Source organism: Ambystoma mexicanum, chromosome 3q (assembly GCF_040938575.1).
Source record: "Ambystoma mexicanum isolate Mex_15411 chromosome 3q, UKY_AmexF1_1, whole genome shotgun sequence".
Classification (NCBI taxonomy): domain Eukaryota; kingdom Metazoa; phylum Chordata; class Amphibia; order Caudata; family Ambystomatidae; genus Ambystoma; species Ambystoma mexicanum.
In genome coordinates, this window is record NC_090926.1 from 218594119 (window position 1) to 218611572 (window position 17454).

At 47.1% G+C, this 17454-nt stretch overlaps 1 protein-coding gene and 1 long non-coding RNA gene across 3 annotated transcripts in view; one reads left to right on the forward strand and one right to left on the reverse strand.

The window, feature by feature from the left end:
* LOC138582342 (uncharacterized) overlaps positions 1-8131 on the reverse strand; it is a 48578-nt gene extending 40447 nt beyond the window's left edge. Inside the window, exons 1-2 of the long non-coding RNA XR_011305010.1 lie at positions 8053-8131; positions 6572-6665 (exon numbers count right to left, since the gene is read on the reverse strand). This is a non-coding gene — a long non-coding RNA (uncharacterized lncRNA). The remainder of the gene's footprint in view (positions 1-6571; positions 6666-8052) is intronic.
* LOC138582341 (zinc finger E-box-binding homeobox 2-like) overlaps positions 1-17454 on the forward strand; it is a 363618-nt gene that overhangs the window by 325694 nt on the left and 20470 nt on the right. For both annotated transcript variants that reach the window (XM_069653583.1, XM_069653584.1), the window contains exon 7: positions 4432-4609. In XM_069653583.1, the coding sequence (XP_069509684.1) occupies positions 4432-4609 (178 nt within the window). The remainder of the gene's footprint in view (positions 1-4431; positions 4610-17454) is intronic.

Here is a 17454-nt window from a genome sequence, read left to right on the forward strand (position 1 = left end):
CTTGGCCCCTTTGGCCCACCTGATCTGTACCTTCTCCACTAACTTTCAGTGTTATGCGGATGACTCAGCTTTCCTTCAGGCTCCCCTCAGCCTCCTCTCCTCTCTCGCTCATTCCTGACTGTCTATCCGTGATTCAGGATTGGTGCGCCTCCAACGATCTCTGCCTTAATGCCAGTAAGACAGAGATACTTTTCATTGGGACCCAGGCACCAGCTTTCCCTCTCTCACTCTGGCCGTCTGCCCTGGGCCCTCTTCCTTCACCTTCCTGCGAGGCAAAAAACCTTGATGTCATATTCTATGCCACTCTGTCTTTCTCACCTCACATCTCGGATGTCACCAAGAAGTTCCACTACCAGCTGCTCCTCCTCAAAGGGACTCTTTCCTTTCTCACTTTTCACCAGAGCTCACTGTCTCCAGAGCCCTGGTTCTCTCTAGGCTGGACTACTGCAACAGCCTTTTTCTCATTCTACCTTCCTCTACTCTCCGTCATCTGCAACTAATCCAGAACAAGACTGCAAGACTTATCCTTGGCCTCAAGCCCAGGGATCATATCTTTCCAGCCCTGAAATCTCTCCACTGCCTCCCGGTGGCTGCAAGGATGAAGTTCAAGACCCTTTGCATTGTCCACAAGGCTGTCTACATCTAACGCTCTCTTCCAAAATACCTTCCTTCTTGAGCCCTTTGCTCAGCTACCTCCAACTCTATAAGGGTTAGACGCTTCTCCAGGCAGAGAGTGGGAGATATATCTCTCTCCTATGCTGGTGCCTCCCTCTGGAATGGCCTCCCTGCTCTTTCAAACTTCAGCTGGACCCTCTGAAGTTTCGGAACAGCTCAAAATGTTCCTTTTCTCCTCTGCTTTCTCTCTCTCCCTCCCCTGCTGACCCTACCTGTTTGCTGTACCGACCAGTTGCTTGAATACCCTTAGAGTCTCTCTGAGCCCAGGCTCTTTCTTGATCGGTTACCCTTGCACTGTCTCTGTGCCTACCATGCACTTAGGGGCTCTAACTGTAACCCTGCAGCCCCTTGTTCGCCTTGCACTACCCATAGCCACGCTGCCCTGGCTGCACTTGCTCGGAGCATTGCAGCCCTGTTTACCCTCCCCTCTCCCTTGCACTTCCCCCTTCCTTTCCACTTGCACCTCTCGTTCTCACAATGACACAAGGTCTAGTGAGATAGTTTGTCTTGTCCTCCCTCAATCTTCCCTTCCTTGTCTTGTCGCGCATAGAAACACTTGTTTACAGGTGCGTTATAAATGACTTTTATCATATCATTTTATCACAGATGCCGAGAAAAATATACAATGTCGCAGAAAGAAATAGCTAGACTGGCAGCACCCAACTGCCAATTACACTTAGCAGGACTGCTTTATCAGAAATTCCCAGTTAAAAGAAAGTCATACTAAACTGATGAATGACTAGACTGGCTGCACCAAAATGCCTCTCTAGCCACTAATACCACATATCATGCCTGCTTAGCCTTGACATGGTGCTTAGCCTTGACATGGACAACCATTATGATTTATCGCACAATCCCGCCCCCCCACAGATCCCCTCTCCCTCCCACCCCCTATCCCAACCTCCAAAATCAGCTCCTTGGCTAAGAAGTACCTCCACGTCCCTCTTCCTTGTCCCAGAGCTTACGTACGAGACTCCTTGCCTCATAGGTAAGTACTGGGATGAGGAAGAATGGGACTAGGAGTAATGAAGATTACAGGTAGCTAAGTCAGGCATTGCCTCCATGTACCTCTACCTCATCCCAGTACTTGTGTATGAGGCAGAGTACACAAGTACTGCCTCATAGGTAAGTACTTGGACGAGGAAGAATAGGGCTAGGAGTAATCAAGGCATTAAACACAATTATTGGCGCGACACCATTGAGTTGACTGGGCTTCAGCACTCCCCTGTCCCGCTGACATTTTGGGCTATGTTGACTCGACCTGGCTGACCTTTAGAGCAGTTGCCAGACAGAACAGGGCACAGATGTTAAACGCCACCTGGGTTTTGCCGTTAATAAGGGCCCAGCAATTACCAACGTAAAGCATTTCACTGCTAGTTCCTGCATTCAAATGCCACATTATTTAGGCAATTGAAATTGCGATGTGGGTCTAGTACTTGCATGCCAGGGGAGTGATTGGAAGGGTAGAGAGGGAATAGGAGACTTAAAGGAGAGAGTTAACTGCTTATAACATTGAATCTGCACTAGAATAGTCTCATTAAAAGTTAGATGCCCCCATACAAATAGGTTTGCCCCTTCCCACCACCCATGAAGTTAGCGCCTCTCCCAACATTTGAAGGGTTAGCCCCCCAAAATGTATGTTTTGTTGTGCCCCTGTACACAAGCACACACACCATTCACCATAAACACACCCAGCCATCCATTCATTTAAGTGTGCACTCTTTCACCATACAGGCACACCCAGGCAACCATCCATACATTTAAGTGTGTACCCTTTCACCATACAGGCACACTTAGGCAGCCACCCATGCATTTAAGTGTGCACCCGTTCACTATACAGGCACACCCATGCAGCCACCCATACAATTAAGTGTGCACCATTTCACCGTACACACACACACACAGCGACCCATACATTTGTGTGCACCCTTTCACCATACACTCACACAGGCAGCCACCTATACATTTAAGTGTGCACCCTTTCACCATACACACGCACATGTCATGGGGTTGAGGGGAGCCCTATTACTTCCAACAGAAATTGGGGCTCATTACGGGTCCGGCGGTAACCGTGCCGGTGCTACCGGCGGGTTGCCACCAGACACGTAAAAAATTACTGGCGCCTGGCATCCCGGTGCCACCAGGCTCTTCCAAGTACAGCAGCCGGGAAGTCAGGCGCCGGTAATTTCGGTAATCCCCATTCCCGTGGAGTCCCATAGGACTCCATGGGATTGGGGACACAGAAGCACCGGCACCATTAATAACGGTGCCGGTGCTTCCGTGACGGGTCTGCCTACCATGGCCGCTATGCCCGGCAGGGTCAGACCTGTCAGGCACAGCGGCCCCAGCAGGTAGACCTGTCGTATGCCAGTCAGGAAACAACGGTGTCGGTAAGATTACCAGCACCGTTGTTTCCGGGCCGGCATGGTCAGAATAAACCCCATTGTTTCCTTTTGAAGTCACTCTAACTTCATTAAGAAATTATTCAGTTAAGGTCCGAACCATAACGGAAATAATTTATTTATGAAGGCAGAGTGACTTCAAAAATAAACTATTTATTTTTTAATTTATAGGGCTCCCCCACCCCATGACATGGAGGCCTCCAGCCTAGGGTCTTCCATGTCATGGGTCATGGGTGGGGGGAGAAGTTTCTTTTTGTAGTCACTCTGCCTTCATAAAGAAATGATTTCTGTTACAAAAATAATTTCTTTATTAATGCAGAGTGAATTCAAATCGAAACTTTTTTTTTGTTGAGAAAAAAATATCTTTTTTTCATTTTTTTTCAAGTGGGGCCCCCTCCCAGTACATGTGCTGGTGGGGCCGCCTGCACCGCGGGGGCTGCGGGGGCCTCTGTTACGCCAGTGAACCCAGGGTGCAGCCTGGCTTCTGTGCCTATCACCATATCATGCTGTGAATGACGAGAATCCTTCTGCAAGAGCTCAGAAGTGGCTGCAGTCAAACCATTTACAGAGGATTATAAATAAGGTTACTGGTTGTATGATATTTTTATTTTTTTTTACGTTTCCATCTGTATTTTGTCCATATTTATGTTCAAGTCACTGTACTGTATTTATCAACATTTATATCTGCGCTTTAAAAAAATAAGTTACAAGTGCTTTTCCACATTTATTTAAATTAAATATGTGGCACTTTGATACCTGTAAAGTGAGGACGATAGAACTGGCTTACTACACATCAAGCCACGACCAATGTTCCTCTTACCAAGCAAACATGCCCTGCTCAAATCTCTGCAGCCCTTCAAACAACTTCAAAGGGAAACATACATGTCTCTTAGCCTCCACATTGTGTTACTTTGCACAGCAATTGGCCCACAAGACAAATTGGCAACCTGAAGAGCTCATCAAAATACATGGATATCCACTTTTTTCGATTTTTTAACCAATAAATAGTGAAAGGAGACAAGAGTGATTTCAATCTTTATTTTTGTGTAGAAAAAAGTGAAAAATTGAAACTGGGAGGCCTAATCATAAAATAGAATAACATTGAACCAATTACTAGGTAGACCTTTCCTGCAACACTATCAGACAAGCCAGCTCTCATGTTTCTATCACTTAATTAAAAATGTCCAATATTCCCGAATATTTCTGATATGGATTCTTTTCCAAAACTCATTTGAGACTAAGGTTCTTACTGCAAGATGAGGATGGCGGTGGCTAATGGAAAAGGCTTGTGCTGGGGAAGAGGGTAGGGGAAGATTCCCCATCAAAACTAATGTCCTGGCTTCTTTCCACCAAGGGAGAGTTCTTCAGCCTTGCCGAGCACCCTGCGCTGGAGGAGGACACGGAGGATGGGGAGTCGGGCTCCATGAGAAAGCGCTTGAAGAAGACCGACGAGGGACTCTACGCGTGCGACCTGTGTGACAAGACCTTCCAGAAGAGCAGCTCCCTGCTCCGGCACAAGTACGAGCACACAGGTAAGAATGGGTGTGGGCCCACAACATGAGAAGCCCTACACTCCCGACCCTCAGCTATCAATGCCTGGCAATCCTACTCTCTGTGATTACTGAACATCTATCTAGCCATTATCTATCTAGCCATCTATCTAGAATTATCATGAAAGATAATTCCCAATGGCTAGCAAGATCCGGTTTAAAGTGCCAGTACGTATACAATATCCTATCGGTTATAGGTTAAAGGGTTGAAATACAAAGAAGGATCGAATGCCATTTTTTCGAGTCAAAAGGACTGAAAAAGAAATGGTCAAATGCATTTTTTTTTATTATTTATTTTTAATGGGGGTTCCACCCAATCCCCTGTTTTCTTTAAAAAAAAATGTATAACTATATTAAATAAAAAAACGAAACTAAAAAAATTGCATTCGAAAAAATTGTTTTTCGATCCTTTTTACTTGAACTTTTTGTTATTAGATCCTTTGTATTCGATCAAATGACTGGACACCATCCTATCTTATGTTATGTGGATCCATGCCACGCACTGCTCTGGTGAAAACTGTCCTGAGTTACATGTTGCCTAAAACGTTCCCTTTTATTGTGGTTGCATGAGGGCAGCAAAGCGTCTGTACTAACAGCAGAGCGTGGTCGATTTGAATGGATTAGTCAGTGGCCCTCATTACGACCCTGGCGGAAATCGCGGTGCTAAATGCACCGCGGAGCACGGCGGAAAGCTGCCGATAGCGCCATGGAGGTTGGCGGATTTTCCGCCCCATGCCGACCTTGGCGGGGCGGTAAATCCCCAATCCCCATTTTACCCTTCCCCATTCCCATTTTTGCCCCATAGGGTATAATGGGAGTGGGGAAGGCGTTAATTGCGCCACCGCAAAATACGGTGGCGTAATTAACATCAAGGTCCCGTAGCGCCATGGATTTCTCCGCCCGGAAAAACCAGGCGGAAAACGTTCCATGGCGCTACGGGAACTCGTAGTAGGGCGGACGGGTCCGCCGTGAATAACGCTGGCGTAAACCCACTCCGCCAGGGTCGTAATGAGGGCCAGTGTGTGGCCTTACAGGGCCATTCGCTCGGGCTTAGCCAGAAATGCATTGCAGTTCATTACCCTGAGCTGTAAACCTTCTCAGGCTAGTGACCTTTGCCTGTAGTTGGTGGCAAATCAACATGTGGCCAAAATAACCCTTTGGTCCGACGTCTCCGATTCAATGAGGATACATCAGTAGTTTGACTTGCTGCTTCCGTCCTGTTGAGCATTCATTCAATCATGTTTTGCCTGCCCCTAACATTGGCCCATCAGGCTCAAGCTGACCGGATGAATACTGACCACAAAAAAACACTCATCCAATCAGGTGTTGCACGATGCTGACATGATTGAATTGGGAAAAACCTGATTGGTTGGACGGCTCTCTCACTCCATCCATTCTGACAGAACCTCTGTTGTTGCCTTCCAGCATGAACCTTAGTGAAACAAGGTGGTTGCTAGGAAATTGTCCATCACACCCTGACATTCCTAACCACCATCATGGCCCCCATTAAATAGAAAAAAAGTGGCCTGCGGACCACTTTCGTCACCCCTACAACCACCCTGATGCCACAACCGTGAAGAGGCCCCATTCCCAGTTCCGACCCCAGCACTCTGTCTCTTCTGACAACCCTAAGCCCACCTGACCCACACTATTGTCCTTACATATCAGTGAACCCTTGTCCCCCAATGCAAGCCTGCTTGCTAATGTCCTTTCCTCAAATGAAAATCCATTAGAGGAAAGGAAATCTGCAGTGGGGCGGGCCTACATAGGTAAGGCTTGTGTATAGGTGGCTGCGGTGCCTGCGGGAGGGCGTGGCCCTGTCCACTGCTAGTTTCACAGCCCTCTCCCTCTACCCTGCGGGACTCAACCATCATTGAAACTCTGTGTATAGTGCCACGATGGGGGAAAAAGCCAACTGGCATGGATGTTGATTTTCATGCTTACCTTCCTCTGTTCCTTTTGTGTCCTGGTGTACTCTCTTAATTCCCCATTCCTCAGCTTCCTCCTTGGATCCCAACACCCCGTCCTCTGAACGTCTCTTATGGAGAAGCAAAAAGAGACGTTATGAGGCGTTTGCTTCTTCATCCTTCTTTTATGTCACCCAGTTGCTGAGCATCCTGCGCTTCATCATGTTTGCGTCCCTTTCCTTCACATGTCTGCCTTAGTCTCGCACACGTTGAGTACCATTGTGCTGACTCTCCCTTTCAGTGCCCAACCTTTTCTCTCCCCAACCCTGCTTCTCTCAGTGTCCCTCTCCATTCTCTTTGTCAGTTTCCCTAGTGCTCTTTCACCATTGCAGTTTGTCTTCTCATTTTCTCTCCCTGTGCCTCTGCTCGTTTTAGTGTCACTCCTTCCCTCGCTCATTCTCATTGTCCCTCCTTCTCGTTCTACCTGTCAGCTTCTCTCCTTCTCGGTCAGTGCCGTTCCTTTTCTCTCCCCCCCTCTCCCGACTCCATTGCAGTGCCTATCCTGCCTGCTCCCTCTGTGTCAGTTTCTCTTCTCCCTGTGAGGGCCCATCCTTTTCTTTATCCCTCATCCCTCCTTCTCTCTATTGCAGTGTCCCTTTTCTCTTCTCTCACTATCTGCAGCCCTCCCGCGCCTTGTCAATTGCTCTCCTCATTACTCTCACTCCATCTCCCTTGCATCCCCCCTCTACCTGTCGTATCTCTTCTGTTCCATCCATGTTCGTTTCTCTCCTTGTCCCTGCCAGTGCCAGTACCCTCCTTTTTTCCAGTGTCGCTTTTCTCTTCTCTCCCCACTAGTGTCCCTCTTGCTTCCCATCAGTTTCTCTCCTTTTTCCTGCTAGGGCCTCTTTCTTGCTCTCTCCTCCTTTCCCTTTCCCTGATCCCCCTCCTCTTGCCTCCCTGTCAATACCCCTCCTGCTTCCTGGCAGTTTTCCTTTCTCCCTTGTTCCTCCCACTCTGCCTTTCGGTGACCCTCTCCTCTTCTCTCCGTGTCAGTGTACCTTCTGCTCTCTTGTTAGTTTCTTGCTTCCCTTTCAGTGCCATTCCTTTTCTATCTCCCCGTTCCTCCTATCCCTTTTAGTGCATCCCTGTCCCTTGTTGCATGTCAACAGAGCTTTAAGTGGGCTTGGGCTAGCCGGGGCTGAGCCCCAGCAGGCTCTGAAAATTGTGCCTGAGACAGGGCCCTGCTTGGGCTCCCTAAAGTCCCCTGCTAACCACAGCCCACTAGAAGCCAAGGCTTTCTTTCCCTAAATCCTGAATCTCTTGGGTATAAGCTCACGTTTCAGGCTTTAGAAAAATAGCCTTGCCTGACTTTTCATTGTGTTGCCGACCCTCCGCCAGACACCCCTTTAATTTGAAATGCAGGGAACATCACCCTTGGATCCCAGGTGCGAGGGTGATGATTGATGCAAAGTGGTGACTGGCAGTGGATCAGTGCAGCAATTAAGCAGCAACACTTACCTGATCTAAATGCCACCTTTGGGCAAGAGCCCTTTTGCAAAATCGAGCTGGGGCAGCGGCCTGAACAGGCATCATTCAGTTGAGGCAAGTGCTGTCTCTTAATTGAAGAGCTAGCCCGCTACCAGGCCACACCCGTTATGGCCATGCCCCCATAAGAGCCATGCTTGATTTTACAGGCCACTTAAAGCACTGCAAGTCATTTTCCCGCCTTCTTCATTTCAGTTCTCTCCTCCCCCCCTCAGTGGTCTCAATTTTCTCTCTTCGTTGTCCCTCCTGCTCCATGCATGTCAGTTTCTCTCCTTTCCCTGCCATGCCCCTCCTTCTTTCTCATCCCTACTCCCCTCCCTCTTTTAATGCGTCTGTTCTCTTGTCCCCTACCAGTGTTCCTTTGTTCTCTTTCTCCATGCCAGCCGCCCTTCTTCTCTCCCTTCGGGTGCCCCCGCGTCTCCCTTCTCTCTGTGTTCCTCCGTGCTTGTTATCAGTTTGTCTCTTCTCCTGGGCAGCTATGCTAGTTGTGTTTTTATCACTGCCTGTGTCCTTCGAACACGAGGCTATTGAATGCGTCTCGTCTTGCTCTGAATGCATTTCCTGCAACTTCCATCGCGTTAAAGAGCCCGACACTCTTTCAATATTTCCTCGTAAGACAATATGACCAAAGCCCGCCTTGGAGGGGGGGCGAGCCGGGCGACCGCCTGGGGCGCCACGCCCACCAGGGCGCCTTTTGCCCCTGCCACGCCAGCTCGGGGGAGTCTTTCATGGGCTCCCCCGAGCTGGCATTGTGGGACAAGGCGCAGCAGGCGGCCTTTTACAGTAAAAGGTGCCCGCGGCGGTGGGTGCATTTAAATGCGCCCCTCTGCCATGGACACTTTTCACAAGAAAAGGCGCCATTAGCCCCCCACCACGCCAGCTCCGGGGAGTCTTTCAAGTGCTCCCCCAGGCTGGCATGGTGGCAGAAGGTGTGACAGGCGCCACATTGTCATTGAATAAACCCGCGATGGCGGGCTCATTCAATGACAATGGGGTGCTAACGGCACCTATTTGACCTCCTCACAGGAGCAAGGAGGTTAAACATTTTTTTTTTAAAGTTGCCCATCCTGGCCCTGCCCCCTTCCCCCCACCCCCTGTTAACCAGGGTGGCGCGGCGGGCGAGGGGGGGGGGCGCCAGTTCGCCCAGGGCGCTGCTGGCCTTAAGGCCGGCCCTAAATATGACTCCTTCAGTTGGTCTACTATGCTGACACCTTTTCTACGGTCCGATTACATCACCGGTGTCCCAAATACACATTCATTTTGCGACAGTAGTTGAATTGACAGTTATAAAAAATGGATTCCGTAAAGCCTCTCAGTAGTGAAATCAGAGCAAGGGGTTATTTATATATGTGGCTGACACCCTGCCTTCCACTCTCCCTGCCTGCCGGTACCTGCATGTTGAGGTCAGTGATGTGATGTGATGTCACTGTGTGAATGTAGAATGTGGTTCTCGCGCGTGAGTTCCACATTTTTTAAAATTTATTTCTTTATTTATGTACATTAAAATTGAATCAACTCTTTTTTAGCAACAGACTGACTTTTACAAAATCCTATAATAATATATCAAAAGAAAAAACAGCATCAAACAAACGAAAATGAAAAAAAGAAAAGAAATACAATTAAGAAACTTTGATACTTCCGATATCTGGGAGGACTTCAGTCAAGAAATTGACCACAGTAATTACATGCTTGGTTTTTTGACCTGCCATTAAAGACATCCACCAGCCTTTGGACTCGAGGATTGCGAAATCCGAAAAGAGAGGTCTGAAGTGTTTTGAACGTGTGCCTCTCAAAGATATGAAACAAAGATTCAACTTGGGAGTCGTTACAGTACCGGCATTGCTTTTCCGATGATTGGCCCCCGAATGGCTCGAATCTCGTTAGTTGGATGCAAGTTCAAACACGCTCTCAGGAGTTGGTCCCTGACCTTCAGATAGTCGCACACTGTGTTAAGCTTTCGACCTTCTGAGGGTAAATGGGCTACAGAGTGATAGTTGCTAGCCACCTCTAATGTTAGAATCCAGCCATTGGTCCTCCTTACAACTCTGGTGGTAGCCGTGCAGGAGTTGCATTTTTTAAGGCACCCGCAAATGGGCAAGAACCGGGTCATGCCGAGTTCGGCAGACTCCGGTAATTGCCCATTTGCAGGTGCCGGCAACAAGGGCCTCCCCATCCCCATTCGGCCCCATAGGGATGAATGGGGATGGGGACGTCGGATGCACCGGCGCATTCAGAGTACTGCCGGTGCATCCGACATGCTGTGCTCGCGGGTGCCGTCTGGCAGGCAGTCAGGCACCCACGAACACAACACGTAGTATGGCAGTCCGTGAACTGCGGTACCGGCATGCTTACCGTTACCATACGACCGTCAGGGTCGTAATGAGGCCCATTGTCTTGGATTTTTCTTTTTACTCGTACTGGGTTGGACACCAGTTGCTCTAGAGAGCTGCCGATCAATTCTAGAAGGTTTGTCATGGTTAGGCGCCATCCATTCAAAGTTGATTTAGAGTCAGACAACATTTTTTGTATATCATCTCCAGGATCACAGGTCATGAACGATTGCAACATTTCCCAATCAAGGCAATTCTGTTCCAGTCAACCATACACTTCAGGGCGTTCACACCCAGTTCTCTCTGAATGATGGCAATCGGTGTAGACAAGGGAACACCTAGGACCATTTTCCAAAATACACCCTCGAGGCGATTCCAAAGAGGTTCTGGGAGGTTGAACATGGCTTCCCCCCGTAGGTCACCGCAGGGACCACGTTGGCTCTGTAATACCTTATGACTGGCAAAATCGAAAAGCGGCCAAACTTTCTGTTGGGTGCACAAACTTGGCTGGTGAAAGTTTTCTTCTTTCCAAAAAGGTAAATTGACATTGGGGCTTCAGCCCTTGAGTTGCTCAGCCAGACACCCAAGTATTTGAAGGATTGCACCTGTTCAATCTTTTCTCCACCTACATACCAGGAGTAGCGACTTTTCCCCTTGGGACAAGTATCAAAAGTCAAAGTTTTAGTTTTCCCCTTGTTGATTTCAAGGTCGTTCTTTTGGATGTAACATTGTAGAGCGTTGAGTTGCCTTTGGAGGCCCACAGTTATTCCTAACTACCTTGGTGGTGCGGTACCAGTGGCCCCAACTCTTTCAGTTATTAACTGTACTGGGAGAAACGTAAATAAAGTGTGCCTACCTTTTGGGCCCATGCCTCCGGCTTCTCGATATTTCACTGGCTGCGAGGCAGTCTTGCAGAGACCAGCTAGTTGACCAAAGTGCTGCTGTGGGAGAGCGGGGACGTGTAGAGGGACCACTGCCCTGACGGCATTGACCCACTACTCAGATATTGGCTGTGCTTCTGATGTGTACTGCCTAGGGCTAGGTGAAGCGGGTCGTTACACACCCCTGAGTCCATGTAGTGTGGGCCCAGGCAGTGCTGATGGGAGCCAAGAGAGAGCTCCATCTTCTAGCCATGTAGGGGATGCAAGTTGTGCAGCTGCAGTGGGAGCCTGCCAGCCCTTTGGATGCTTGATGAACTGAGTGCAGCTATGAGCAAGTGCGTATTGGAGACTGGAGGCAGCCATCCTTCTGTTCTGTTCCCCGCATATGGAGAGTGAGTGCAGCGAAGCACTCAAAGTGAAACTAACTTGGCTGTGGGCTGCAGAATTGTGCTGGAGGCTGAGGTATTCTGAGAAGCATACACACAATGTTTGCTTGTGGCACAGTATAGAGGGGGATGCCTGCAGGGTCTATAGTCCAGTAGTTGCTGTGGAGTCAGGTGCATGAAGATGACATCTCAGAATGTTCAGCGCAATGGCCTTTGTTCACTCATTTTTGGAAATTATTAGTTGACTGATGTGTGCCACTGTGATAGCGTTCCCCATCCTCAAGGAAAACAAGGAGTGGAACTGTGTCATGGAAGAACCCATGTCAGAGGTTATCGTGTTACTCTTAATTCTGTCCCAGTGGTCTGAGTTGTCGCAGCATGTGTGTCAGACCATCAATGTGTATGCGGTTGGTGGTGATACAACGCATGAGCCCCCACTACGAGTCTGCACCGGCGGGTTACCGGCAGACTCACCATTACCGGCGCCTGATATCCCGGCAATGGCGGTAAGTTGCTCCATGGAATGGGAACCACTGAATCACTAGCACCGTTGCGAACTGTATCATTGATTCAGTGATTTCTCTGCTGGTAGGGGCCTGAACTCCCAGCAGGTCAGGCCTGCTGGTATTTCATTACCTCTACCGGCAGACTCAGTATGCCAGTCCGGGGAAAATGCCAGATCCAGTAGTACCAGCCATTTTAGAGACATTTTTCCCAGACTGGCTTACTGCTAATGAGGCCCATGGTCTTGTTCTTTCATATAGAAGAGATATAGGTAACGAAGTCGGTACTGAGGTAAAGTTCGAGAATGATCAAATGTACAGGAGATCTTATTTTAGAGATTATTTTATGGCCTATAAGTATGGTCTTGCCTACAACTTCCAGTTGTAATAGACAGAAACTCTCCTGGAGACTTGTGCCAAATTAGGTAGTTCATAGAATTGTTTAACAGTCACAATTACAAACTGCCTTATTGTAGGGTCAAATTATTATTTCATCATAATTGCCTATTTGCCCTGTATGATGACACGTGTTTCGGCTATGTAAGCCTTTCTCAAATCAGGACAGATAGTAACATTAATTTCACTGTTATCTGTACTCAAAATAAAGCAATGTCATTTGTACAAATGCAATCATAGTCAGAAAACAATATGATTCGTTAGAGTTGTGAAAAACAGGATATATACATTTGGTAAGAATATTCATATCATCACGCAAAGTCAATTGACAGAGAGCAGGGTTGGGGTTCAAGGGAGGATTGTTAGGGAAAGGGAGAAATACGAAGGTTGAAAAATAAAGAGAAATAATCAACAGAACAGCCATTAGTATTTAATGAAAATGGCAGTGTTTTGGAGATTAATCAGTCAAGTACTAGCCCAACCGGCTTTAGATTACTACTCTTACTGTCCAATCAATGGGGTCAAATATTATTCCGTATTGATATTCTTGGGATTAGATCCCTGTGCAGCTGCAATCAATAATAAGAATAATAACAGTATCAGCTCACCGCTGTTTCATGGGTCTGACATTCCAGTGTTGCCGTTATTCATACTGGTATGGAATTACAAAATGTTCCCAATTGGGTAAGTATCTTATGTGTCTGCTGGCTCAGTAGGTAAAGAGACACTGGGTGCCCATGGCCATGGAATGAGCGCATCATTCAATGGCTAACTAAGTTCAAGTCAGCACTTGCTTTAAAGAAACGGACCCTTCCGTGCTGTGTCTGATAAGTAGAGTAAGTAGTCTTAAATAGTTCTGAATACATTCCGTGTTCCGCAGGACAAATATCATATTATGTGTGCCCAGGGGCGATCTGAAATGTTTGCATACTGACTATCTAGTGGGGGTCTTACCGTATTAACTCGGATGGTTCCGCGTCGCTGTTTTCAAAGCGAGCCATCCCGCCATGTTAATTAAATGTTTAGACACGTTCACATGGCAACGTAGTACCTCACAGCTGTTGCCAAGTCAACCCTGCGTTCCACTAGGACGTATCCTACGTTGGTAGTCAGCATGGTGGCCATGTTGGTATGGTGAAACTAATATGAACATTCTTATCTGCATCATTCGTTAATATGTCCTTACTTGCGCTTTTTGTTGCTTAAGCTGAATTCCCCTGATGCAAAATTTCAGGATACTTTTTATATTGAAATATGTTGAGTTAATGCGAATAATTATACGTTCAAGCCCTAATCGGCATTTTGGTGCCTATACTGCCTGAGTAATCTCTTCCGCACCAGTACGATGAAACTAATATGAGCATTGTTATCTACATCATTCATTAAAATGTCCTTATTTGCACTTTTTGTTGCTTATGCTGGGTCCCCCTGATACAAAAGTTCAAGACAATTATTAAATCGAATTATGGCAAGGCAATGCTCATAATTTTACATTCATGCCCTTAACGGCATTTGGTGCCTATACTGTCTGAGTAGTCTCCTCCACATGCAATGAATTTAATGAAATGGTGTAAAAAGACATTTGATCACATCTGCTAAAGGTGTTAGTAATATATCACACGATTGTCAATTACTGGTAACTTTCTCCTATACAGAATGATTGATTCTCAATTTCCACAATTATGATTACAGTATTAATAATATATCACATGAGTGTCAATGATAATAGTAACCTTCTCCTATATGGAATGATTGATTCTCAATTCCGACAATTATAATTACAGTATTGTGTATGGGAAAGGTAACCAAAACTCCAATGTTTTTAAGATGACTAGACCGGTTCCTAAACAGTAAAGTACCTGGTTCATCATAAGAATGAGACCATTTCTCGTTGTCAGAATTTAAACCCGTCACTGTAGTATTGAATACACATATAAATTGGGATTCTGCCTGTCTGAGTGGGCTTTATCCTGTCTCCCCCTATTCTTCCTAAAGCCACTTGTTGTAAGCCTAGAACCTTGATCTTCGATTTGTCCATCATCGTCTGCCAATGTAGTGAATGTGGGAACGTTGGGTCCTGACTACCAATTTTGTTGATGTGTTCCCGGATCGTAGTCCGCAGCTCTCTTATCGTGCTTCCAATATACATTCTGTCCCAGACACATATGATTCCGCGGACCACGAATTTTGATCTGCAATTGATGCTTTGTTTTATTTTAATGCTTTTGCCATTTGTGTCCCTGCATTGTTGGGTTTTCCCATGTGCATACTTGCACATTGAGCACGTCCCACATTTCCTGAAACCTGCTTGGTTAGTTTGGAGCCATGTAGACTCCTTAGTGACATCGGTGTTAAGTAGTAGAGACGGGGAACCTCCAGTTGTATGGTTGAATTATTAATGTGTGCTCAGGATACATAAAGATATTGACATGTGGACTTAGGAAAGCACTATGTTAAAAAGAAATGTGTAGCCTCATATATATTGTTTTGCATTTCCTCGCGGGGTATGGGTTCTCGTTAATACATTTTGCCTAGCTTTGGATATTTTGTTGAGATATCTAGAAGTGTTAAGGTGTTTAACAGTTGAACATCTATATTACATGCGATAATGCCATGGGGCTCCGATACAAACGGTGGAAGTGTGTGCGCTTTGGCCTCATGCGTAGCTTCCCCAAGGCAGACCATGGAAAGCCAGTGGGAGGTTGGTAGTATGTGGTGCCCTGTGTTTGAGTGGATTTCGGTGTGTGAGTTATCTTCTTTTGTTGTCTTGGTGAGTTTCTTAAGCATTGCACATGAGTGGCCTGTATGGCAGGCCTCTATATGGGCACCGTACACCAGTGGAAAGCTGCCATCATGGTGAGAGACTCTTCCTCCCGATAGTTGAATTGTTTGGTGTGCATGGCTGCACAAAGTGTTGTATGTTAGTTGCATGTGAGTGGTCTTTCTGGAGGTCCTAAAAGTGTGCTCAGCACACCAGTCAGGCAGTTGTAGTTCTGGTAGGCGACTCTTGCTTCCAGTTGCTGATACGTTGCTTGCATATGATTATGTGAGAAGTGTAGTTTCGGAATCCTTGGTTGTGTTGTGGCAATATGTGATTCAGATACTTAGGTTGTGTGTTTTGCAGAAGAGGGAAAATGTGTGGCATCCTGCCTTTTCTTCTCCTTGCCTGTCTCTAGTAAGTGTAAAGGTGAGTGATGCCAAATTCAGGGTGTGATGTCACTGTCAGAATGTAGAATGTGTTTTCACAGGTGGGCTCCTCCTTTGGCAGTTATTCCTGACTCTGTGATTTGTGAGGTACCAGTGGGCCCTACTTGACATGTGATGTTACTGCCCTTGGAAGAAACATAAAGTGAACCTACCTTTCGTTCCAGCGGTTCCAGCTGCTTCTTTTATACTTCAATAACACATTCTGCTTATGTTTCAGTCTTTTATATTAAAAAGGTTATAATAATCGGTGTAACGGCTTCATCAATGTTGGCCTGTCCACTGATCATCTGTGAATGCTGATGAAATGTTGGTGCATGGTGTGACTGACAGCTCAGGAGAATGTTGATAAGTGCTCAAGTGCGAATGTTCTGAATGTGTCAGTTGGGGGACTGAGCTGGGGTACATGAGGATGGTCTATCTGTAATATATTTATGAGTAACTGGAAATTATGAACATATGTAAATATGCATACTAAAGCTTACCTGGGTCCTTACTTTCCTCTATATCACTTTCTACCTGTGGTGTTCCCCAGAGGTCTAACCTCTCTCCCTGGCTTTTTCAACCAATACCTGACATCGCTCACCCACTGCATTGCTGCTCTCTGCTCAAACTTTCAGTGATATGCAGATGACGCCCAACTTACTTTCAGGCTCCCCTCTGCCACCTCTTCTCCCGCTCTCATTTCCGACTGTCTGTCTGCAATCCTGGAGTGGTGTGCTGCCAATGACCTCTGCCTTAATGCCAGTAAGACACAGATCACCTCATCAGCACACCTGCACCTTCCTTTCCTCACACTCATGGCCGGCCTCCCTTGGCCCACCCCCTGCTCCCATTTGCGAAGTAGTGTATTTTCGACTCCGCGCTTTCCTTTTCTCCACACATCTCTGACGTCTCTAAAAAGTCTAACTACCAACTACACCTCCTCAGAGGTATTCTTCCTTTCCTCTCCAACCTTCAGAATCTCACTGTCTCTAGAGCTCTGGTTCTCTCTAGGCTGGACAATTGCAACAGCCTCTTTCCAAATCTGCCTGCAACCACTCTCCGCCCCCTGCAGCTCATCCAGAACAGGACTGCAAGACTTGTCCTTGGCTTCAAGCCCTGGGATCGTATTTCTCCAGCCCTGAAATCTCTTCATGAGCTCCCAGTGACTGCAAGGATCAAATTCAAGACTCTTTATATTTTCCACAAGGCTTTCCGGTGCCTGGGTCCACAATACCTTGAACTCTCCCTGTGCAAATACCTTCCTACTCGAGCTCGTTGCTCCTTCACCTCCAACTCCCTCAGGGTCTGCCACTTCTCCAAGCAACGAGTTGGTGGTAGATCCTGTTCCTCAGCTGGGGCCTCCCTCTGGACCAGCCTCTCTGAAACTTGAGGAGAATCATCTTCGGTTCTGGAAGCACCTCAAGACATTCCTCTTTGTTTCTGCCTTTGCACTTCCTCTCCCCTGCTAATCTGTCTGCTTTGGCACCGGGCACATGGTTACCCTCAGATTTTGAGTCCAGATCCCTGCCCACCCAGCCACACCTGCACTGCCTCCTGGCAACCCTTGCATTTGGGTCTGTATCTGCTACGCTACAGCACCCTTCCAGCATTTATCAGACACCTGTTGTCTATATCTTATCCTTGCACTTACCACTGGCTGGCCACACTACCTGTCGTTGTTTCTATCTTG